We start from the raw sequence: 24,945 nt of genomic DNA on the forward strand, positions 1-24,945 counted from the left end.
TCCAATAGGTTCTGCAAGGCCATGTTTATTACCTATTACTGTTACACTGAAAAAGTTCTCATACATATAACGAAAAAGAAAACTCATCATGAATTTGTAATTCCCATCAACACGGAGCCTCCAATTGGGCTTTATGTGCTTTTTACGAGATGCTTGGCTCCTTCTTGGTCAGTCAATCGGTCGGTTGGTCTGGCGGTTGGCATAAGTATGGGCATGGGTATGGGTATTGGTTTTGTTTGCTTCTTGTTTAATGCCCACACACGCACATAAAGATGTCAACGCTTAACTTATCAAGAGCCAGACGCCAACGATGACCACGAAGAAGACAACGACAACGCGACACAACGCTGCTGATGACGATGACAATGATGTTAATACAATAAAAACTACAATAATTTCTTGTTTGAATTTTATTTGCGTGTCGTTTGCTGGTATGTCTTTTGGGTATGGGGATGCTCAGACAAAATACAAGTAGCGCCCACCGCTGACCGTTTATCAAACAACAATAAACTGTAATTTATGAAAAATGCTTGTAAAATGACGATAAAACAAGTGCCAGCCAGCCAGTTGGGCAGAGATGAAGCTGCAGATGAAGCTGGAAATGGAAATGGAGGCGGAGGAACAGCACAACGACAACGACAATAACAACAACAATGATGATGATGATGATGATAATGATGCTGCTGCCTCTGATGATGATTATGATGACATGGTCATAGCTGCTAGTCTTGTGCATCTTCAGCTGTATCTACATGCTGCATTTGGTGGTGGGTGTCTATGGGATGTGCACAGCATAGGAAAACAAACAATTCATTTTGATAGCATGCAAGTGTCTCTTGGTCTTCGTCGTGGTCTTTAAACCCCCAGCTGCATTTTATACACTTTTGGCCTGCAACTTTTGACCATTGTCAACACGTTTGATTGTCTGATGGTGGTGGGTTTGTTGGCCACTCTTGTGGGTCAGTTTGCCGGCAGGTCAGACCAAACAAGCAATTATTGTGTTTGGAGGAAACAACGACTTTTGCTTTCAAACGCTTTCCTTCCTTATTTGCATACTAAATGAGTAGTAGATAGGAGTTCTGCAAGTCAGTAATTAAAAAAGCTGACACTATAAAAACTAAAACTCAAATCTGAAACTATATAAGGGACACACACCTCCTGACTGAATGGTTAGTCACTAATTTGAACTATGTGGAACTGGAGTGAATACTTGGACCCCCGCCAAAATCAGGCCCCCAAATTGCAAGAGATTTGGAGGAGTCTGAAGGAAGAATTGAATTTCCGGACATTAATTTACGTAAAGGAGTATTCATGTAACTGCTTGGGTGATGAATTCTTAAAGGATTACACCACAACCTCTATGGTTTGGGATCAGACGAAAAATATACCCAACTTAAAGATGAGTCAAGACATCGATATATTAGTCCTATCTTGTGTAAAGCCAACAGAGTATGAGGTCAACCTTCGAACCCTCAGTTCTATGCTAAACTATATGAGGCACGTTCCCATCTGGTTGGACATCTGCGATGATGGGCTGGCTATTAAGAAACCATTCATAAATTTGGCTGAAAATATCTTAATTCTATGTTGGGAGCTGCGCATGCCAAATGTTATACTAACACCGAGTGAATTTTTAATATCCGGAGAGATCTACGCTTATCAGCCATTTCCCATTTTTGATTTGCTGTCGCTGATTTATCACAATGCCCTTCAACTTTTTCCGTATAAACTAAGCAACCTTTACGGCTATAATATCCGAACTATAGCCGATCTAAATGAACCATTTACAATTGCACGCCGCGATGCCAACGGGGAACTTGTGATGAGTGGAATGCTTTGGCAAATGCTGATGGAATTTGCCCGACATTTGAACGGAACTCTTCAGCTAATCATAGAACCACGTGAGTATGTTGGTTACGGTCGGCTGCAGCAGTATGTGCGAAACGGATCGATGGACATAGCTGCTAGTGTTAACGTCATAGTTCATTACCCGAACAGGGCATTTTTTGAATACGCCTACCCAATGGATATCGGAAGCTGGTGCACCATGTTGCCCATAGAGCGGATTATTAGCAGCCATGAAGCTATAGGCAAAGTAATGCAATCGGCCTGGACATATTTTTATCTTCTTATTATTTATGCTGTTCATCGTTGTCTGGCTGGAAAAAGATTTTTTAAATCGCGGCTCTTTCGAATAGTTTTGCCGCTAACACATCTTAGTTTACTTTCTTTATTCCTGGCGCATCTTTCGGCCTTTTTTATTAGCCCAGTGCAACACAATATCATTGATACTTATGATCAACTAAATGAGGCTGGTTTACGCATTATGGGGATGAAAGCGGAGTTTCGTTGGTACCCCAATGAAATGAAAATTAAATATGCCTCATCGATTCTGCTCACAGACGATTTCAATACACTTATGCAGCTTCGAAGCTCATTTAATACTTCATATGGATACACTCTTACCTCAATGAAATGGCTCCTGTTTCAGGGACAACAGAATTACTTCAAAAAACCGCTGTTCCGTTACTCAAATGATCTTTGTATGCAGAAACTGACATTTTTTGCGCTTTTAATGAACGAAAACTGTCTGTACCGAGATGAATTGGACAAGTTCACACTTTACCTTAGTGAGCACGGATTTCTGCAATTCTGGAATCAAAAGATTTTCTCTGATATGCTGGAAGCTAATCTTCTGCGACTTGCTGATTTGAGTATGCCATTGGAGGCTCAACCTATAAGCTGGGACGAATGGCTTCATGTCTCTGCGTTATATGGAATTGGACTGTTAATTGGGATAGTGATATTTTCAGTAGAACTTTCCATTTATTATTTTAATGTTTTCCTAGATAATTTGTAAAGAAAAGTGAACGATTTAGTGTCACTTAATAATATTCAATAAAAGTGATAGATTCTTTATCAGGGCAAATGATCTAAAGCAGAGTGCAATATATACATTTTGTATTTTAATCGACGACAAAGGTCGAGGTCTTTGAACCCCTTTATAACCTTTGTCACCAATCTAATAATAATTGTTTGTTTATGATGAAGTATGTCAGGTTAATGAAGCAATTATTGTGTTTAGAGGAAACAATTCACATAATAGAATGCTCTGTATCGGCATAGCCCTTAAAAATGCTGACACTGTAATATTTTGGTAAATATTACAAACAAGATATAAGAACGCACAAATTCTGCTTTGCTAGACAGTCACTTCTATGAGCTATGTGGAACACTAATCAATCCTTGGGCTGCTTGCCACATCAAGTCACGAAACTTCTGCAAATTTGGAGGCATTTGAAGGGAGAATTAAATTTCCGTACATTGATTTACTATAAAAAGGATTCATGGAACATCTTGAACGACGAACTGCTGAAGGACAATTCAACAACCTTTATAGTCTGGGATCACATGACATATCCACCCTACCTGAAGGCGATTTTGGATGTGGATATATTAGTTCTTTCTTGCGTAATGGAAGAAAGTTATGATCTCATTCTTGGAACTCTCAGTAGCATGATAAATCATATGAGGCACGTTCCCATTTGGCTAGACATCTGTGATGACACGACGCATATTAACGGATCATTGAAGAATTTGGCTGAAAATATCCTAAAACGATGTTGGGAGTTGCACATGGCTAATGTTATACTAACGGCCAGTGACTTTTCAACATCTGGCCAGATATATGCCTTTCAACCGTTTCCAATATTTCAGTTGCTGTCGTTCACCTATCACAATGCCATTCAACTTTTCCCGTATAAATTAAACAACCTTCACGGGTATAACATACGTACGTTACCCGATCGATCGGAACCATTCACAATCGTATATCCCAAGGCAAACGGTAGACTTGTGGTGACTGGAATGGTTTGGCGAGTACTGACGGAATTCGCCCGACATTTAAATGCCACTCTGAAGTTAATCGTGGAACCAGCTAACTTCATTTCCGTTGATACAATGCTTCAGCACGTGCAAAGTGAATCCTTGGATATAGCTGCTAGTCTTCACGCAATAGTTGAAACCCGTAACAGGGCGTATGACGAATTCAGCTACCCACTTTTTGTAGGAAGCTGGTGCACCATGTTGCCAATAGAGCGAGTAATTAGCACTCACGAAGCCATGTCTAAAGTAGTGCAGTCCCCGTGGACTTATCTTCACCTTCTTATCATTTATGCTGTTCATCGCTGTCTAGCTGGAAGAAGATTCTTTAGATCACCTCTCTTTCGACTACTTTTGCCGCTAACTCATTTAATTTTAATTTCTGTATTTCTGGCGCATCTTTCGGCCTTATTTATAAGCCCGTTGCAGCACAATCGTATTGAAAACTTTGACCAACTAAATGAGGCTGGTATCCGCATAATGGGCATGCGTAAGGAGTCCTTACGTTATCCCATGGAAATGAGAATAACATATTCCTCATCGTTCGTGCTTCAGACCTTGTTTCCCATACTAATGCAACATCGAAATTCCTTCAACACAACGTATGGATATACGATGACATCCCTTAAATGGCCCTTATATCAGGAGCAACAGAAATACTTTCAAAAACCTCTGTTTCGTTACTCAACTGATCTTTGTGTGCAGAAACTGGCGTTATTTGCCCTTATTATGCAAGAGAACTGTCTGTACCGAGAAGAACTGCATAAGTTTACCATTTACCTTAGTGAGTACGGCTTACTCCAATTCTGGGATCATCTGTCTCTCTATGACATGGTGGAGGCCAATCGTCTGCGTCTTGTTGATCTTAGTACACCACTAAAAGCTCAGTCTATAAGTTGGGACGAATGGCTCTATGTGTCTGCCTTATATGGAATCGGACTATCATTTGCAGGAGCGGTCCTTGTAATAGAACTTATTGTTTACTATATAAATGTATTTCTAGATAATTTATAAGAAAAGTTGGGTTTTTTATTCAATACAATAAAGCAAACAACTGCTTTAAACTCATTAGCCCAAAGCACATAAATAAAAGTTAGCAAGGAGATGAATATTAACACCAAGTATTAGTTGCAAAATTTAATTGGAATACTTTAAATCGTGTGTTGGTACTTACTTCATTTTTTATAGAACTTACTATTCATTATATTAATACTTTGCTAAATAATTTGGAAAATCAAAGTCTCAAGATTTCAAGAGGACGAATTTCATTACTTTTTCTATGGTTATGGCGTAATTCTTAATTGCAGCCAACCCAAATACTAGCAATAGTTGCTGATGTTGTTTCAATTAAAAAGAATTCTAAACCGTAATCTTTTATTGTTATCTCCAGCTGTCCAAATGCACATTTTGTCATTTAATTGCCGTTGTTGTCTTTGTGTTTCTTCTTGTCTTAGAACCCCTGTTCTGTCTGTTTACCCTTTGGCGCCCAACTTTTGACCAAAGCGTCAACATGTTTATTGTTTGCACACTTAATGAATAATATATTGGGGTTCTGCAAGCCCGACCTTAAAAATGCTATCACTCTAAAATTAAACTAAAATCTAAATGCATATAAGAGTTACACAACTCCTGGCCGAGTCGTTAGTCGTTTCTTTGAGCTATGTGGAACTGGAATCAATCCGTAGGCTGCTGGCCACTTAAGGCAACAAAACTTCAACAGATTTGGAAGCATCTGAAGGAAGAATTGAGTTTCCGAACATTGATTTACCATAGGGAGGATTTTTGGAACTGTTATGATGACGATTTCATGAAAGACAATACAACCGCCTTTATAGTCTGGGATCAGATGAAATATCCACCCTACTTGAAGGCGAGTCAGGATATGGATATATTAGTCCTTTCTTGCGTAAGGAGAGCAAATTATGAGCTCATTCTTGGAACCCTCAGTGTTATGCTAAATCATATGAGGCACGTTGCCATCTGGTTGGATATTTGCGATGACACGACGCAGATTAAGGAATCATTAAAGAGCTTGGCTGAAAATATACTAAAAAGATGTTGGAAACTGCACATGGCTAATGTTATACTGACGGCCAGTGACTTATCAGGATCTGTCCAGATTTATGCTTTTCAACCATTTCCAATATTTCAGTTGCTGTCGTTGACTTACCACAATGCCATTCAACTTTTCCCGTATAAATTAAACAACCTTCACGGGTATAACATACGCACTTTACCCGATCTGTCGGAACCACTTACTATCGCATACCCCAATGCCAACGGAGAACTTGTGGTAAGTGGAATGATTTGGCGAATGATGATGGAATTCGCGCGACATTTGAATGGTACTCTTCAGTCGGTTATGGAGCCTAATAACATCGTCACTTATGCTCGAATGCTGCAGTATGTGCAAAATGACACATTGGATATAGCTGCCAGCCTTCGCCCTTTAATTCGAACCCACGGCAGGACATATCATGAATACAGTTACCCGATATTCATTGGCAGCTGGTGTACCATGTTGCCAGTAGAGCGATTACTTAGCACTCATGAAGCTATGGCAAAAGTCATGCAGTCGCCGTGGACTTATCTTTATATTCCTATCCTATATTCTTTTTATCGCTGTCTTGCTGAACAAGGACTACGTGAATCACGGCTTTATCGCATACTTTTGCCGCTATCACATCTACTTTTACTTTCCGCGATGCTCTCACAACTTTCGGCTTTATTCATTAGCCCGTTGCAGCATAATCGGATTGATAACTTTGAGCAACTGAATGAGGCTGGAATACGCATCATGGGTCTACGTTCAGAGTCCTTTCTGTATCCCGATGAAATGAAAATAAAATACGCCTCATCGTTCTGCCTTCAGGACCGTTTCAAAACATTTATGCAGCATCGCAGCTCCTTTAATGCTTCGTATGGCTACACGGTTAGCTCTGTCAAGTGGGCCTTGTATAGAGAGCAGCAGAATTACTTCAAGAAACCGCTGTTTCGTTACTCAACGAATCTTTGTGTCCAGAAACTGTCACTGTTTGCCCTTCTGATGAACGAGAACTGTCTGTATCGCGACCATCTGCATGAGTTCATTATGCGTCTCAGTGAGTATGGGTTAATACGTTTCTGGAATCGCCAGTCACTGTACGATATGATGGAAGCCAATCGTCTGCGTCTTGCCGACTTAAGTACACCTCTAAAGGCTCAGGCTTTGCATTGGGAAGAATGGCTATATGTTGTTGTGTTGTACGGATTTGGTCTCTCAGTTGGGTTGGTGGTGTTTTTCTTAGAACTTATTGTTTACTATATTAATGTTTACCTAGACAATTTGTAAAAGCTAAATTCAATATTAAATACCCGAAAGTTTGGACATGATAAGTCCTTCGTAGTGGCAAGTGGCTAATCATCTGTATCAGATATCAGCAATCAACACGTCAAACATTGAGAACTTCATTTGTTAATTAGCCTGGCCTTGTTTACCGACAATCTGATTACCAGTTAGCTGTGGCGTTGTAAGCATTTAATTATCCTGGTAGAAAATTACTTAGGTGGAAGGTGCAGGGCCCTCACCATAGATACAACTCGAACCCTTTGCGCAAATGTTGAAACGCCAACAATAAACAACGTTGTTTTTTTTCTTCGTGACGCTGACAAATGTTTTTTTTTTGTGCTTTTTCTTCTTTTTTTTTTTGTGGTTTGTTCAGAGTCCTGTTAACAATATTGTTGGCCATTGGGGAATACTGTCTAAGCTGCCCACGACTACTACTGTCTTACACCTCACCGTCTATGGCAAATAAAAATAAATGCAAATTGCCTACTAGGAAGACACCGCAGCGACACGACACTGACAACGAAGAGGAGCACCACGAAGACTCATTTCAGGCTGGCAGACAAATAAAAACCACAAGAAATTCGCCAAATTATGTAAAACCAAGACAGCAAATAGTGAAAAGAACATGCTTAAGCTAAACAAATTGTGGCCTAGTACCAAAGTGAGTAAGATAGTTAGTTAGTTAGTTAGTTGGCTCTGTTTGATTAACATAAAACCAAAAGAGTGTTACTACCTACACTCGAAGAAAATTAGATTTTCATTGTGGAATTGTCTAAATTTTCTATTATGTGCCAACTTGGCTTATGGCTTTTTGTGTTAGTGTAGTAGGAGTGCTAAGCAATCCCCACAAATTTGATAATGCACCTGCCACAAATGCAATGAGATGCCAATTGTTGGCTGCTCCTTTGCCACAATGAACAATTGCAAATTGAACTAACAATAGCTCCCCAAATATTCACATAGATGGCACGATCGATGCAATTTTTGTTTTGCTATATTTTCATTAAAACGAAAATAGAGTAAGGAAAACCTTTTAATCATCATGCGATACAGATGAGTCCCATAATATGGCAACAAATGCCATGGTAAAAGCAATTTATTGCACCTAAGAAGCACCACGATTTGTTGACAAATCGTTCTCACAACACGATCCATGAATTATGTGACCGTGACCGAGTGGAGAAAAGTATATACATAAGTAAGTATATTGTCTATATCTACCATGCATACATACATATATCCATATGGATGTAGGTATCTACATATATATCAAGCGAACAGTCCAGGGAAGCGGCTGGAGAAAGATCGACCGCACGATATGTGAGACAATTTCGGAATCGTGCCTTTGGTGTCGCAGAAAAGTGCTGACATTATGCCAGCCGCCTTTCCCCCTCCCCGACCCGAACAAATCACGTTCCATCATGAGTTTTTAGTGATGTTTATAATTTGCAACAAATTATTAAAAAAGATCTGTCTGGAGAAGGTCAATGAAAAAGAAAATACGCAACTGACCCCGAAATGTAATGGGCAGAAATACAGGAGTGGTCGTCGGTCGTCGACATAACTTTCTCCTTCAACGTCAGTTTGGTTTTCCTTTGTGCAAAGGGGGGATAAGACAGTTGAGCGCCAGAATTGCTCAGATGCCATGAAGGATCAGCAGAGGCAGCCACAGAGTTAAGTCGGCTATAAAACTTTATGTCTCATATAAAACACTCTGTTTTAACTCTGCGAAACCAAAGACAAAAAAACGCAAAAACCGCAGAGTATCAGTATAGACTTAATAGACAAATTTTGTATACCCTTCAGAAAGTTGATAATTTATAAAATGGTTTCTGAATTGTGCATAAAAGCTTCTACTTAGATACAATAAAAATCTTTATTAATTTTATTTTTCACATAAATGTCCCTTGCAATATATTAGCAGTTGAAAATGTTTAAACCTTTTCCGCAAGGGTATATAAAAATAAAACCTACAACTGCTTAAAATATTTTCGCTTCAAAAAATTCTACAGCTGCAGTTGGATATGAGTCTGAAAAGGATTGGGTAACCTCGTGTTCGAGTTAAAAGGTCAGGAATTTATGTTCGTCATACTTTGCATTGGCCGGCTTGGGTTTGGGTCTCTCAGGAATCGGTATTTTTGTTTGTGTTTTGTGTCTGTGTGTTTTTTTTTAAAGTGATTTAAGGTAAGTCAATGTGTACATACCCATGCATGCATTAGCTCATGAATTAGCCATAACCCCATAGCAATTAGTCGGCGATAAACGATTTGATTGCTTATACAAATAGCAGACGAGGCAAAACTTTATGTTTTTTTCCCCAACTCAGTCAGTTCCTTCGCAATAGTCGTCATGTTGGCCAACTTCAGTGTGAGTTTACCCCTTGGGTTGTTCGAATTAGTCTTGCAAGTTATTTTGCCTGGCCATACAACCATATTCTATTACAATCCCTCCCGATTGAATTGCAATTGGCACTGGCTACAGCAACGGAATTTATCATCCAATCCACAGTTTGTTTCGCAAAGCTCATCGGTATATACGGATTTGAAACAGAAGCAAAATAGTGATTTATTTGTGCTAGCATGTTTATCAGAAGAATATTTTCATGCGGATTTAGTAAGACTTGCAAATGCCCTAACATTTCAAAGACATGTGAAAGTGTTTATTGAGTTAGTAGCTGCCACCCAATCCAGTGAAGACCTCTTGGCCTCCAGAGTATTGAGATTGTCTCTTCAGCAGAGCATGTTAAATGTCGTTGTTTACTTTCCAGGATGTTCGAGTAACCCACTTAACATTTACAGCTTTGTGGCGTTTCCAAAGTTTATTCTGCTCAAACAAAATCTTTCGACTAGGCATACATCTGGATTTCAACTTTATCGCAAAGAATTGGAAGCCATTCGTGGCTATCAGTTGCGAGTAATGCCCGACTTTTCTGAACCAAATACATTTGAATATGCGGATGAGCAAGGTCAACTAAAGATGGCTGGATTTCTTTGGGATTTCGCTCAGAATTTCGCTGATAAATTGGGGGCCAATATCATTGTGAAACGACCAGCTCCAGCATCTAGGCGCTCTCTGGATCATTTACGCGATAATATGTTGGTCTTATCACGCAATAATAGCATAGATTTAGGACTGCTTACAGTGTTTTTCCATCGGTATAGTTTACGGGAATTATACCAATATACGTATCCAGTGTTTTATGCCAACTGGTGCACCATGTTGCCTGTGGAACGTTATATTACCCTACCAGAAGTGATCCAACGAGTACTGAGCTGTGAAGCAATCTCCTTTATATTTGTCGTCGGTCTGGCATTTACTTTAGCCGAATCCTATTGCCAGCGACTGAAATGGCTGTGGTGTCTGATGATCAGCATAGTCATTTTGTTTGTAATGAGTGCCTATATCGCTCAGTTCTTTTCCATGTTGATTGGACGACCTCAGAGACCGACAATTAATAGTTTCAATGAGTTACTGGCTTCGGGTCTTCGAATTTTCGGAATGCAGGCGGAGTTTGATGGAATGGCTGGAGATTTTCGTGCTAAATATGCGTCTGCCTTTCAGTTAACCAACAATCCCAAAGAACTGTACATTAGGCGTAATTTTTTCAATACCACTTGGGCCTACACCATAACGAAAATTAAGTGGCATATTATGGAAACCCATCAAAGATATTTTACCCATCCTGTATTTCGTTACTCGGAGAATCTCTGCTTCAATGAATTCACCCCGTACAGCTTAATCATTCCTGAGAATTGTGTTTTCAGAGATACCATAAGACTGTACATCATGGAAATTTACCAGTCAGGATTATTGGACTATTGGTTGACGCACAGTTTCTATGACATGGTCAAGGCCGGCCATATGCAGATTAAGGACTACAGCACTATTTATCATTTGCGACCATTGCGCTTGGAGGACTATCGATTTGCTCGTTGGTTTTGCAGTATCGGCCTACTGATGGCCTTCGCAGTATTCGTTGTGGAACTAATGCAACACTGGGTCAACATATTTCTGGATAGTTTGTAAGTCGAGAGCAAAACGATGGCATAGAATTCACACTTACCTTGATACTTTCTGTTACAATAAATGCAAATTACTCACCAGGAAGAGAAGTAACACGACGAATACTTATTCCGCAGTCACAGACACAACAAACAAAAACACAACACACTAAATTATGTAAAGAAAAACTTGGCATAAAAACACACAGCAGCCAAAAGAACTGGCTTACTTCAACTCCATTTTTGTGGCCCAGTCCCCCAGAAAGGGAGTGTTGAGGGGTCTCTCTGGCAAATGCAAATGTCTGTCTTTTACACTCTGATGATAGGACAATGCTGCAAGATCTGTCTGACTTGTTTTGGCCCGTTTTGATTAACATAAAAACGAAGAGATCTCTAATAGACAACGCGACTGCCAAACAACGTGAACAAATTTGATTTCACGATTTTGCACTGTTTTTTTTTTTTTCCTATTTTTGGTTGTTTGATTGTGCTTTTGTTTGGTTAAGAAGGCAGCAAAAAAAAAAAACTAACCCAACACCTGCATCAAAGTGTACAAAATAAATTTTGTAATTGACAACTGAAGATGTACATACTATGGCAAAAAGCTGTCAATTGGGGGAATGGAAATGTTGCAATACTTATTAGACATCTCAATTTATGCTCAAGCAATCGAATGAACTCTGATCTAGGTAGACATGAGACATAAACCATAATACATATTATGAAGAAATACAAAAATGTATTACTATCGTTTTAGTTTACATTTATTATACTCTACGCCAAAATAAAAGTATATTCATTTGTGGCAGTCGTTTGCTGAGTATGAAGATTATTAGGCACAGTGAAAGTGACAGTGTTATAAATGTTTATTGAAATAGGCCATCTCAAATGGCTGTGTTGGAAAACACTTAACGATTATCGATATATTCTTATCGTCTAGAAATTCACTGTCAACTTGAAATCATTTGATCACAAATTTTCCACTAGTGAAGACTTTTGGATTTATATTTTCCTTATTCATTAGTTTGCCCAATGTAAGTCGTAGAGAGCCTCCTTATTGATGTGTTTGCTAACGTTTTTCCTTATCAAGGTAAGTGTGGTATTTAATTTGTGGTCTATGGTTAAAGTTTTCTATATTTTGTTTTCCAAAGTTCCGCCACATTTCGTCTTATGAGTCATTTACTTACTTTTTGGACCGCCCAGTTGGCCTAGTGGCTGCCACATCTACATTCATGCAGACATAAACCTCCTCCACCATCACCAGCCGAGCCGTTGTCATTGCCGCTTGTCCAGGTGTTCAATTAAACACTGACGTTGACCTTAATACGCAAGCAACAAAAGCCACAAAGCAAAAATAAAAACTGAAAAAGTGCCAGAATTATTTGACAAATTGTTGCTGAATGCTGAGAGCCGAAATCAAGTTTATGGTCAATTTGCATGAACAACTTTTCAACGAAAATACAAAAAAAGAAAAAAAAGAACTGAAGCGTACGTTAAGCAAATAAACCTCCAGATGTCAACCGTTTATTTGTTGCCTGTCTTTTTCTATATATTTTTATATTTTTCCAATAGTTTTTATTTATTTTCTTCTCCTTTTTTTGTGTTTGTGTGTGGTGTGTGTGTGTGTGCTCGTTTAGAAAGTGGCAAGCTTGGCATTAAAATACCAAAGAAGAAAATTCATCAATCGGCTTTACATTGTACATGCAACAGCTAAATTCCAATTCTCCGTCAATACTCGAGGTGTTAAAATATGCATTAAAATTGCTGATGAAGCGGCTTGTTCGCCTGCCAGGATTACCAAATATTTGCGGCTGCTGCCAAAAAGTCAAAAGAAATCAATCAAAATGCCACAATCAACAACAACAGCAGCCGGGTGAGCAGCACCGACAACAACAAGCAACACTAACACCAACACCAACACTAACACTAGCAAAAGGCGCCAAAAGGCAACAAAAGGCAGTCAGAGAGGCAAAGCAAATGCAACACACGATGCCGCCGACAGAAGCGACAGTCTGACGTGTGCCTAAGATGCTTAGTGGCTACCAGCCCCAACCCCATCACCTTCTGCCCCCCTTTTTTTGGCTTCTACTTATTTACCTCTTCTCTCTTTCTCTCCTTCTATTTCTTCTGGCAGCAAACAGCAACCATTCAGACAGACGGCCCCCATGTCTCTAAGTGGACAACAAAACGCCTCCAACACTTTTTGGGGCGCGAAAAATGTGTTTGCCATTGCCGACGACTTCACGTTCATTGTGAGTTTCTTGGGCCAAGTACTACGAGTCTCTGCATGAATCGGAATGCACTTGGAAAAATATATAGTTAGATACTTACTTTAGTATGTATCCTTCATATCCTTTTAGCAGTTATTGGCCTGCTAGATAACGTTTAGTGTTTCTCATTGCATTTCTTTATTTGCAAATTACAAGTAAATTTTTTTTTAATGGTTTTTTGATTTTTTTTTTGAGTGTTGCTTAGCCAAAACTTTGGCAATTTCTGTTAGGGTAGGACGACGACGGGAATGTGTTTTACAATGCGGCATTTGAATGTATAAAATAAATAAGCCAGCGTTGTTGATCTTCATTTGTTGTTGTCGAGAACTTGACATGACGACTTTGCCATCAACGTCATCATCATCATCGTGTGGTCGTCATTGCCGTCATCGCCATCGGGTCCTGACATATATTTGCATAGTTTTTTTTTTCTTCCTTTTCGCCAAGAACAAAATGGCAGCATCGAAAACTTAAAAAACGTTGACAAGTGTCTGTCATGGCATTGCCGTCGTGCCTAAAATTTGCATTTGGTCGCATCTCACGCTTTCAACTAGCAAATGGAGGATTAGTCGGAATATATTTTCTGTTGTTGGTCGCGTGGTGGTGAAATTTGTGTTAGGCTTCAAGTTCTTCCCCTGCCTCCTCCACACACACACACACACAAACACAAACACACACATCGATATTGAGCGCACCTTTATGGTCTATTATACTAACGGGAATGCCCCAAGAGCAAAAAAGACAGCAATAAGCAAATTGATTGAAATATGCGATATCATGGCAATGTCTAGCTGCAACGCAAACGGAAACAGACAGGCCGCCCCACCAATAACAAAAAGGCCTCCCCCTCTTTCGCTCTCTTTCGTTTTGCATCCCGGCCCCCCTCTTTACCCCTTAAACAATTGTGTGGTAGCGCATTAAATGTCGATTTCGTTTTGCACCCGCGGCGCAGATACGCAGCCAATGATATACGGAGTACGCAACCAACTTAGCCTGGCTCCGTCTCCGTTCACCGATTCCGAATCCGGCTGGGTCACTGCCAATGCTACGCAGAGGGGTGCGGCTCTAGTCACTCTGATGACGCCCACCCAGCTAGCCCAGTGGGCAATCTCAGAGTGGTTTTTGTGTTTTGTGGGATTTTTTGATTCTTTTTTTTTCTATATGTGAATATATATTTATGGGTCGGGCCGCTATAATATGCTGAATGTGCTTTAAATAAATCATTAGCGTATTGTTTCGGGCAAAGACTGGAATGGACCATGGCCCAGACTCTGCTCCATATGTTGGAGCACACACTCGAGTATTGACCCTCGAAAAGGCGATGATTTAAAGTAGTTGCTAGAAAATGCAAAAGGTTCAGGAATATAAGAAAGCATTTTCTTCAGTTCTATTTCTTCAAACATTCTGGTTGGCATATTTAAGAATCTCTTTCTTGTTTTTGCTGCTTAATGCTAAGAAAATGTCGACTGACTTGTATTTAGCATAAACATAAACTTTGTGGAACTTGAAATTTATGCAAGCTAAAGGCCAAAAAGTTAACTACTCCAAATTGGTGCCGCCACTTGGTGACATGTTGTAATTAGCATGCTCTACTCGCAATTGCAACTCGGAATACGAATTCAGGCTAAAGCTGGGTGTTGAGCTGGTGTCAGCATTTGGGTGCACCTGCAGCGTCATCTCAAATGATCTCATAAAATGTTACTTAACACGTTCGTTGGTATATGTATTTCTTATATGCATGTGCGTGAATGTTTGACTGGCGATTTTTATTGACTTTTCATTGATTGCCGACACAAGAAGTTCTTTTTGACTTTGCCGTCTTTTCTTGTGGGCACGGGGTGGGGGAGGTGGATTTTTTGAAGGCTTGTAATTAAAATACTGTAAAAAGTGGCAAAATATGTTAACCAGTTTGAAGTTTTTCACTCTGCTTGAATAAAATTCATTCAATTTTTTTCGTATTTCTGTTTGTTTTTGGTGATTTTTTTTTTTTTTTTGCCTGGTTTTTGAGTTGATGCAATGCATTTTAATGTCGTTTTATTCGTCGGCAGTCTAATAGATACTTTCTATGCTTCACATGCAAATAAATGGTTTCCTGCCTGCCACATAACAACTGCAAGCAAACGGAGAAAAAACTAAAAACGAAACAAAACTAAACTGCAATGGTTCATAAATAGGCAATTTTGGCGCTTAGCCGTTTAACGCCAACACCAGGCCAAGAAAAAATAACAAAACTACGAAAAAAAAACACAGAAACGAAATATGGAGTCGAGAAACACCGACTCTAATCGATTATCATGCACTTAACACCAACAGCTCTTTAACCCGAACGCTGGATATTTCTTGTTTCCAATGTTACCCTTAAAGGTTTTTTTCTACTCATTTTTTTTGGTTTCTATGCTTTTTTTTTTGGTTCGTTGTGTGTAACAATTTCGGAAAATGTTTTTCAATCAAAATCTAGGCGGCGGTTAGCAGGCATTTAAGTAGTACTCCAACATGATTGAAGGATGAAAAAAGTAAAGAGCAGCAGCAGCAGCAGCCGCAGCAGTAACGGCAGCAATCAAGGCCAGAGCTCTGGCATCATTATCAGCTTCGTGCTGATTATCAACATGTGCACTGGCTGCTCGACAACGTCGTCGCCGCATGTGCTTTTGCCCTCGATCCATAGATCAAGATCATAAATAGCAATAAGCCAAGCCAGACAATGTCTGCTAACTGTTTCAGGCAATCAATCAATCCATCTAGCCAAGCTGAGGCCGTTGAGCGATGCTGCGGCTGGAACTGAAGCTAGCTTCAAGCTGCTGCTAACGCTGCCCGTTTGGAAAGTTCATTCAGTTGTGAGTTTCAATCTTTCCTTTTGATTCTTTTGCGGCCAAGGGTATATAAGGCCAGAGCAAGTCAAACCTAGCATTTGTGAAACCTTCTGATGGGTATACAAAGTGTCTAAGCAACCTTTTGCATTGGCATTTCTTTGTTTTTCCTTCTTTTTTTTTTTTCATTTCCAGGCAAGTCTGCAGCGGCATTATAAAACGTGATCGATTGATTTGTGCGATCACAGCGACTGCAAGTTCAACGAGCCGATTGACTGACTGACTGCTGACTAGATAATTGTGGCGTTCTGCCGCTGATGCTACTTTTTTTTTTTGTGTTTTTTGCGCGCGCTCACACTAAACAGCTGGAGCAGCGGCAGCAACCGCATGCCTTGGCATTCCACTGTTTGGCCTGGCCAACATTGAGTTTCCTCTTTTCGCTTTTCCTCTTTTTTTCTCTCTCTCTCTCTGTCTGTCTCGTTTTCTAAGTCTTCCTCGTCTCTCTGCTGTGGCAATCTGTCAGACTGACAGTTGGCCCAGTCGTCGCAGAAATTCTGCTCGGGCGCTGTCGGCAATTGCATTTGATGATTGATGATTGTTGAAACGCGAACAAAATTATGATTAAATAAGTAATTGTAGTTTAAACAAAATGTCGACGACAACGACAGTAGAAAAAGATGAACACGACTCGAGTCAAATGCAGCAATTGAGACTTCGATTGAATGATTAAAATGAAGGATGAAAATGGAGGCCACCAACCATCAATGGTCTTGATCATGGTAGGGGGATTCGTAGAAGCCAAGGTCTGGTTCAAATAAACATAGTTTCGGGTGGTCTCTTCTTAAGGTCAGAAATTGGACCAAAACCACACCAACACACACATTCACACACTCACACACACACATTGGGGCTCTCATAATTTTTTGATCTTATTCAAAGCGTAACAAACATGGATACAAATACAACTTAGCACTCTCATAATAAATTCAGACGCTTAGCAATTAAATCGTAAATTTTTACAACTACAAATTTACAGTTATTAAAAAACATAATTTGTTGTTGTTGTCTGCTATTATTAATTACTACAACAATTTGGTGTCACGCTGTAAAACACAAGTCGATAAGGGGCTGCAAGTCGCCGCGGAGTCAGGAGGCAGCGCGACTCATTTTTATGGAAAAGTCAAACGAAAGACTTAAGCAACGAACTTGAGTTCAATCAACATTTTCAATTAAAAGGCATTTGCTGTTACTGTTGTTGTTGTGCACGGCTAGTCATGGGTGCACTGGCACGTTTTTTTTCTTCTCCTCCTATATGTGTATGAGAGCCAGAGATGCGAGGGTTAATTGACAAGTTATCGATATACCAATAATAACATAAATTTCTTATTGGCTCAATTGATATTTTTGCCTATATTTAAGTATAGATTAAACCACCCACTGGCAATTCTCTGCACCATATTCTTGTTGCAAACTGTTTGGGAGCACGTGTTTAGCGAAACAAAAAGGCTTACAAATGAAATGCTTTGGCTGCTAATCGTCCATATTTGCCAATGTCGTTCAATTGTTCAATTTTTTTGTTATTTCTCATTTTGTGTATAAAAACCTATTTATTGTGGTTTTTTTGCTTCGCCTCGATCGATGCTTATCGCCAAATGTGTTGAAGTTTTGAACGTTTCTGTCGAACAGCAGACAAAAAAATTAATCAGAACAAAATACAAAACGCAAAGATATTTACAACAATAGGCGTGTCGTTGCATTTCGTATTTGTTTAATTCACGAAAAAACAAAATAAATGTACATAAACAATTGGCCACTATTGACGGCCAATTTGGAGCCCAGAGAAGGCGCTTACAATGCCCAGGATGTGGGCACAGGCGAGAGAGAGAGGGGGGCTGGCAAAGGCAGGTACAGGCAGGCATATCGCGATTTATGTTTCTATGAATTATTTCGTTTGTTAAATTGGCCATGCCACAGAGACCACAAAACATATTGACGAAAAGGTTTTCCGTTTTTTTTTTTTCTTTCCTTTTGCACTCGAAAACTTCCAAGACCGGTTCCAATTTCCAACTAATTAGGCTTGCTGGCTTTTAATCAAAACGATTAAAGTGCTTTCGGACAATATTTTTCCACGCCTAATCAAAGAGTTTCGGTTTTTTTGTTGTTGTTGCTGTTATATTTTTGCCATGACAGCTGCAATAGCTGCAGGCAGCCAAGGAGGCCTGCAGTCAGCTCTGGGTGCCGGGATGGGGCGTGCCCCAGAGGGACTGGGGGGAGAGATTGCCATATCAAATTGTGGTACAATTTATTAAAAACGAAATATGTGCGAGCCCGAGTCGGCCCAGGCGGACGATAACAAGTTGTCGAACCAGATGTCAAAGCGATTTGCAAATATTTGACAAGCGCAAAACACCAAACATTGAAATACATATACATAAATACAACAGCAACAACAAAGAGCGGGAACAAGTTAGAGGATAAAAACCAAAGCAACAGTCAAAGAAAAAGAGATGAAGCAGAAGCAGAAGGAGGAGGAGCAGAAACAGTTCAAGAGGAAGAAATTAAAAGACATGGGAAACTTTTTGGCATGGTAAGCATTTTAGAGGCTATATAATGGCTTATGGAATAACTTGGCCAACATAAATGACTTTTTATTGCAGGCTTGGAATGTTGTCTTTAGCGTTGTAAGGATGACATTTTTTTTTTTTATTTTATTAATCCTTAAAAGTAAAATTATTACCCAAGAAATTTTCGAAAAGGAAATCGCTTCTTCAGTCCGTGTAAGTTGGTTTCAGAAAGTCATCTAAGCTAAGGAATAAGATGATTTGATTTTCAACAAACACATTTAAGATATTACAGGATATTTTTTAAGTAAATTGCTTTCATTGAGACATACAGTTTACATACATATATATATACATATATATTGATGTGGGTCTCCCACCTTTGGTTGAAAACATTTTTCACTCTGTTATCTCAATTTTAATAATCTTTCTTTGGGGCATCATCGACATCATGGACATGCCATGTTCGCTGTAGCGTCAAAATAATAATAACATAAAAATTTATTTTATTTTTATTTTCAATTTAATTTTATTGAAAATCATCAAAATAAAAAATCATTTTGTATATTAAAGAACCCAGACGCGTGGTGTGTATAAAAATGTTTATGGCCCATAAAGGGAAAAGCAAATTTAATACTGACCAGCAACAATAACAACAACAACAACATTATATGCATTAAAAACCGAAGCTCCCAGGCGGTACATGTGTGTGTGTGTGTGTGTAAGGAACCCCCCATTCCTTGAAGTATCTGTTGTGCAACCTTCGCGGACGTTGCCATGAGGCACTTTTCGGCCATTGTCAGCTACGAAAAAAAATCTGATAAGTCGCATTATAAGAACATAAAAACACCCAAAAACCAAAAATAAAACAAAAGCGAAAACCGAAAACCAAAAACCAAAAACCGAAAAACGAAATCTACACGAAACGATGAGGGAGAAAAAATAATTTTAGTGAGGGCAGGGCAGGATCTGCATCTCCATCTCCAACTCTGTCTCCGTCTCTGTCTCTGTCTCCTTTACAAAGAGCAACAACAAGGCCAAAATATGCAACATGCATGTTGTTGTTGCGGTCGCAAAAGCGCAAAAATATTTTGGGGCCATGCCACGAAATGAAGTTGCAACAAGATACTTTACTTTACTTAAGGGCAAGTAGATGCACAAACTGATACACGGACATGTGCGACTTGCGACTTGATTTCAAGTTTAATTTCTTGTGCAAACTTCGGCTTCGGTATCGGCTTCACTTGTTTTGGGGATGTGGATGTGGATGTGGATGGTAATGGGAATGAGAATGGGCATGGGTAGGAGGCGTGTTAAGGCGTTGTGTCTGTTGCATGCTGCAGCTGCAGCAACAGCAACAGCAGCAACAGCAGCGTCTGCCCTCATTAGGTTTCGAAGAAGGAGGATTATATGGCAAACATGTTCATGGCATTTTCGTATTGTTCGAGTCGTTAAGTTGCCTTACGTGCGCATCATTTTGAGGTGTTCAATTAAAGAATCGCCACAACCAATACCAATATCAATACCTGACTTCGATCAGGCGGGGCACACTTTAAAACCTGTGTGATTTTTAATTACTCCCTCCCCCCTGCCCCACGCCTCCTTCACACAGCTTGAATGTACATATCTTCCGGACAGAAAAGCTTTGTCGAAGACAGCCATCCCAGACTCAGTGCCATAAAAATCGTCTAAGCTCAATTGTGAATAAAGACGAATCAACTGCCGGGAGGGGGGTCCAAGAGCATCAATTGTACCTACATACATATGCCGAAGAAAATGAAAAGATATTGTGATGGATGTCGGTAAGAGAAATCATTCAGGTAACTACTATCCACCATACATCGATACTCTTTCTGAATAAACTTCCCTCAGAAGTAGATGAGAAATAACTATTCCATTCTATTAGAATGAACATTTAATTCTGAGCGATTCTCTTTGAATTGTTTCCATTAGTGGGATCAAGAAAGTAATCTCCATTAAATAGATCGATCATGAAGTGTAAGGCTAGAGTATTTAGAATTCGCTAACTCGTTCAGTCATTATATAAAGCGCCTCTGTGTTTTTAGTGCGGCTTATTCACTTGACTTTTTTTCTCTTATTTTGTCTATTTATAGTTAGCTGAACTCACAGATGAAACTGTAAAACGCCTTTGGCCTTGCCAAGTTTCATTTTGTTGCTCTATCTCCTAGCCGTGGCTCAGCTTTTTGGATCTTCTGCCCGGCTCTTGCCCCTGATTGATGGCGATGGCGTCGACAGCATTTGGCGGCACAACGCACAAAAAATTTGTTGGCTAGATTTATTTTTAGAGCTTATTTATTATTATTTTGATTCGCTTTGATGATGAAGCGACTTGGGTCAGCGTGATGATGTAGCAGTTTGAAGTGCATTTGAAAATTGTCTGGCATTTATTTCTTGTTGCTTGGTGATTCTTTTTTCTTCCTCTCTTCTATGGCTTGAATGTATTCTGAATGTTAATCAATTAAGTTAAGCGAATGCGGAGTGCAGAGTCGAGTTGAGTCTATCATAGGCCTAATAAGCTGACAATGCGGAACCGCAAGCCTGCCCAAATTATTTGCCATCAGACTAATTACTTTGGCACTCAGTTGCTGTTTGGCCCGAACATGAGCCACACGGTATGCTTTCATCTTGCATGGGGCATGCAACGAGACAACGGCAAAATGCAGTCACCAGTCGACTTTGACTGTGACTCCTCGTCCTCCTAGTAGCTGTGGTGCGGTTGTGGGTCAGCATCAGCAGCCGCGGCTGGTCAACCTACTTTGGCCGCACGCCATAGACGTAAAGCCACAAAAGGTGATGATGAGGTTGATTACTTTTGCCTGGCTTTGGCGACTTTCCTTCTAATTTGAGTTGTACAAATAATCAAAATTTTTTGTGTGCGCTTTTTTTATTTTTTTGTGTGTTGCGGCTGCTGCTGTTGCTCTTGTGGCATTTAATTTGATTTCCAGCACGTTTGACTTTAATTGAAAACGATTTTCGGGGCGCCATTTGAAGGGAGATCGAGCAGGGTGAGTGTAGAGTCCACTTGGCTGGGTGTCAAAATGGTCTCACGTTTTGGTACCGACTTTCTCCCATTTTGTGGGCGTTGGCAAGGGCAACAGATTTGACTGAGTGGCTCATTTAAACTAGGATTGAATTACTTTTGCCAATCAATTGGACGGCAAGGTAAGGCAAGGCAAGGCGAGGCCAGGCAAAGATGGACCGAATCACTGGACTTCTATTTTCACCATTTCGCTGAATAATGAAAACTAAAGTCCGCCTTAAATCTGATTAAATTGAGCACGCGTCGAACTTCATCTCTTACGAAGTTCGATTTGGTATTGCGTTGCGTCGCCGTCGCCATCGTCGCTGTCAGCACTTGACCCAAAGCTCCAGACAATGGCTTTAATTTCGGTCTACGATGCGGGTGTGGCGCATCTTTTTTTGTTTTGTTGGACGGTTTTTTGTTTTTTGATCTGTGCGCATCGATTAGAGCAACTCAACGCCGCCGTCCACAAAACAGAAACAGAAACAACAATAACAACAACAACAATATCAAATATAAAACAATAAAAACTCTGGCAAACAAATTGACTGCCAGACCCAGCACGATCAACTTGCTGGGTGAGGAGGAGGTGGAGTGGAAGGGGAATCTATAGATGCCCGATGCCCTGGTCCATAATGCTTGATGCCCTCCAAATGGCGCTTTTTCATTTCATTTTCGTTTTCATTTCAAGTCGTCGTCGGGGTCAAGAAAAAAAAAAAATGTTTTTGGGGCGTCTTGACCTGACTTAAATGAAAAGTCATATTTCTTTTGATGCCTGGCCCCAGTTTTTGACGTGCGATCGATTGCGCCTGTCCATTGGCTTAGTTGAGCGCAGATTTGTCTGATCTCTGAGGCCTGGCCTGATTTCGTTTCGCTCTCGGAACTGGGAGTTCAGCAAAAGTCATGCACTTGCTGTGACTTGTTGCGGATTGTCTGAGGATAGCCAATGGCAGAGGGTTCGTTCCTCTTGCCATTTTTTTTTGTCTTTTTTGTTCAGGGGGAAATTGTCTTGGTCTTCTAATTAAGTGCATTTTCGTTTAATTAATTTAAACTAACTGTAAATTGAGAGTTTTTGGGCGCGGTGCAGACCCAATTGGCCATTCGCTTGTTAAGACAACAGCAACCGCTGCTGCTGCCGCCGCCATCGCTGCCGTCGACGACGATGACGACGACGACCCAATCGAGTAGCTACAAATGCCTGGAACGACCAAGTTTATTAGTTCGTGCCTTCATTTCGTAATTACTTCAATTGATTTTGCTCTGCTGATGGCAACGGGAATGCTAGGACTACGAATTGAACGGAACTGGAAAAAAAAACTACAAAGGAGACGAAGAAGAAAACAGAAAAATGAGCTCGAAACTTGCAACTCTTTGCGCGCTTCATTGCCTTTGATTGTAAATCAGTTTACTTTGCCATTTAGAAGACTTTGTTCAGTTGTTGGCTGATTTTTTTTTTTTTTTTTTTTTTTTTTTTTTTTTTGCTATTTCTATTGCTATTGCAGTTTCAGTTGCAGTTGCAGTTGCAGTCGCCTTGCCTTGGCTTGCTACACAAAGGTGAAATCACGATTTTCAAGTGCATCGCCATCGATACAAACAACGACTGGGCCGTTGCAAATTGTAACTCTAACTGTACAACAGGTTCAAAGTATCTTTTAACAGGTACGCCTCGACTCAACTCCGCCACTTCACTCCACTTCAGTTCACTTCACTTTACTTCACTTCATTCGACTCGACTTGGCCCCGGACTTTTTAGTTGAGCCCAAGTCGCAAAAGGAAATCAAGCCTTAAGTCTGTCTTAGAATTGCAATCGTCGTCGTCGTCTTAGTTGTCTTTTGTCGTAGCTTGGGCTCTTTAATTATCGCCTAGGCATTTCAACAATTTACCAAAACCAAATCGGAAAACAAAAACCCAAAATCCAAATAAACAAAGCTTAAAAGTTAATTAGGAAATTTCTTTTTTCCTATTTTCAGCTATATTAAGGAAGAAAAAAAAAACCTTTGGGCATTCCAGAAATCACTCAATTAGATCGAAAGGCGAAAGGCTGGCAAATTGTGGCCATAACTTAAAGTCCATTATATATATGGCAAGCGAACAAAACGAGCAAACGAGCCGACTTGCATATCAAAATCAATGGCCATCAACTGGTCATAAATATGAACAGCGTGTGGGGTCATCGAGGCATCAACTCACGTGATAATCATGTGAAAAGCCAGTTAAATCGCCAGCCAATCCGAAAGCTTATCGACTTACCAAATTCCCAGTATTGGCCATAAGAAGTATATTGACTGAGAGACAAGTGAGCATTATGACAGGGGACCCGTCCGCATACTTAATATTTAAACTTGATTTTCTACCCTTTCAGTTAAAAGCAATTATTGTCCAGCAAAGAAATTTCTATAGCCATATTCCACTCACAATTCGAAAGTAATCAATATAAAAATATAATAATAATAATTATAATCAATATCGGTAAATTCATAAATTAATTTTTATGACTTTTGCACATTAGGTTAAAGTATTCTTTTTTTTCTAATTTCACATTAAATGCCTTTAATATTTGTTTGTCGGTCTTCTTAGTAGGTTCTTAAATGAAATGTCGTGTTTATGAACTTGAGCTTATATACAACGTAGGAACATACCTCCCTGAATTCGATTCGGATACCGTGTAGCATAGCTTTGATTTAATAAAGTAGCCAACTTTGGCAGCCCTGGCAGGCAACTATAACAATAATTTTTGCAGCCTTAATCGCAGCTAAACGATGATGACGATGGCGACCAACGATGGCGATTGCAATGGCGATGACGATGGCTTTTTGTGGATGTGGATGAGGATAAGGATGAGGATGAGAATGAGGCATACAGCCAGCTGCGGTTGCAATGCTCCGTCTTGGGTCAGCGGGCAGCCAACAAAGTTCGCCGGCATCAACACCTCGCTGGGAGTTGCAGGCTTAGCCAGCTGCCGATGCTGACCCATGGCTAGCTAATTGACAGTATCGTGACTAAAATCAATTTGTTGTGTGCTAGCAAAGGCAACAAATTTCACGATGTTGTTG

General features: G+C 39.9%; 1 protein-coding gene across 1 annotated transcript; it reads left to right on the top strand.

Annotated features, from left to right (window-relative positions):
• Window positions 1-577: 577 nt before the first annotated feature.
• On the top strand, window positions 578-2,860 carry Ir94f (Ionotropic receptor 94f). The gene is made up of 3 exons (XM_068296383.1): window positions 578-730; window positions 1,343-2,095; window positions 2,312-2,860. Exons 1-3 carry the CDS (start codon window positions 578-580, stop codon window positions 2,858-2,860), a joined length of 1,455 nt encoding a protein of 484 aa, XP_068152484.1.
• Window positions 2,861-24,945: the final 22,085 nt, after the last annotated feature.

This window comes from Drosophila tropicalis, unplaced genomic scaffold, assembly GCF_018151085.1.
Source record: "Drosophila tropicalis isolate 14030-0801.00 unplaced genomic scaffold, ASM1815108v1 contig_859, whole genome shotgun sequence".
Classification (NCBI taxonomy): domain Eukaryota; kingdom Metazoa; phylum Arthropoda; class Insecta; order Diptera; family Drosophilidae; genus Drosophila; species Drosophila tropicalis.

Coding starts and splice junctions, on each gene's coding strand:
- Ir94f (XM_068296383.1), top strand. CDS start 578: ATGAAGCTGCAGATGAAGCTGGAAATGGAAATGGAGGCGGAGGAACAG. Junction 731..1,342: donor TGGTCATAGCTGCTAGTCTT/GTGCATCTTCAG, acceptor GAATTCTTAAAG/GATTACACCACAACCTCTAT. Junction 2,096..2,311: donor GCCATGAAGCTATAGGCAAA/GTAATGCAATCG, acceptor CAACTAAATGAG/GCTGGTTTACGCATTATGGG.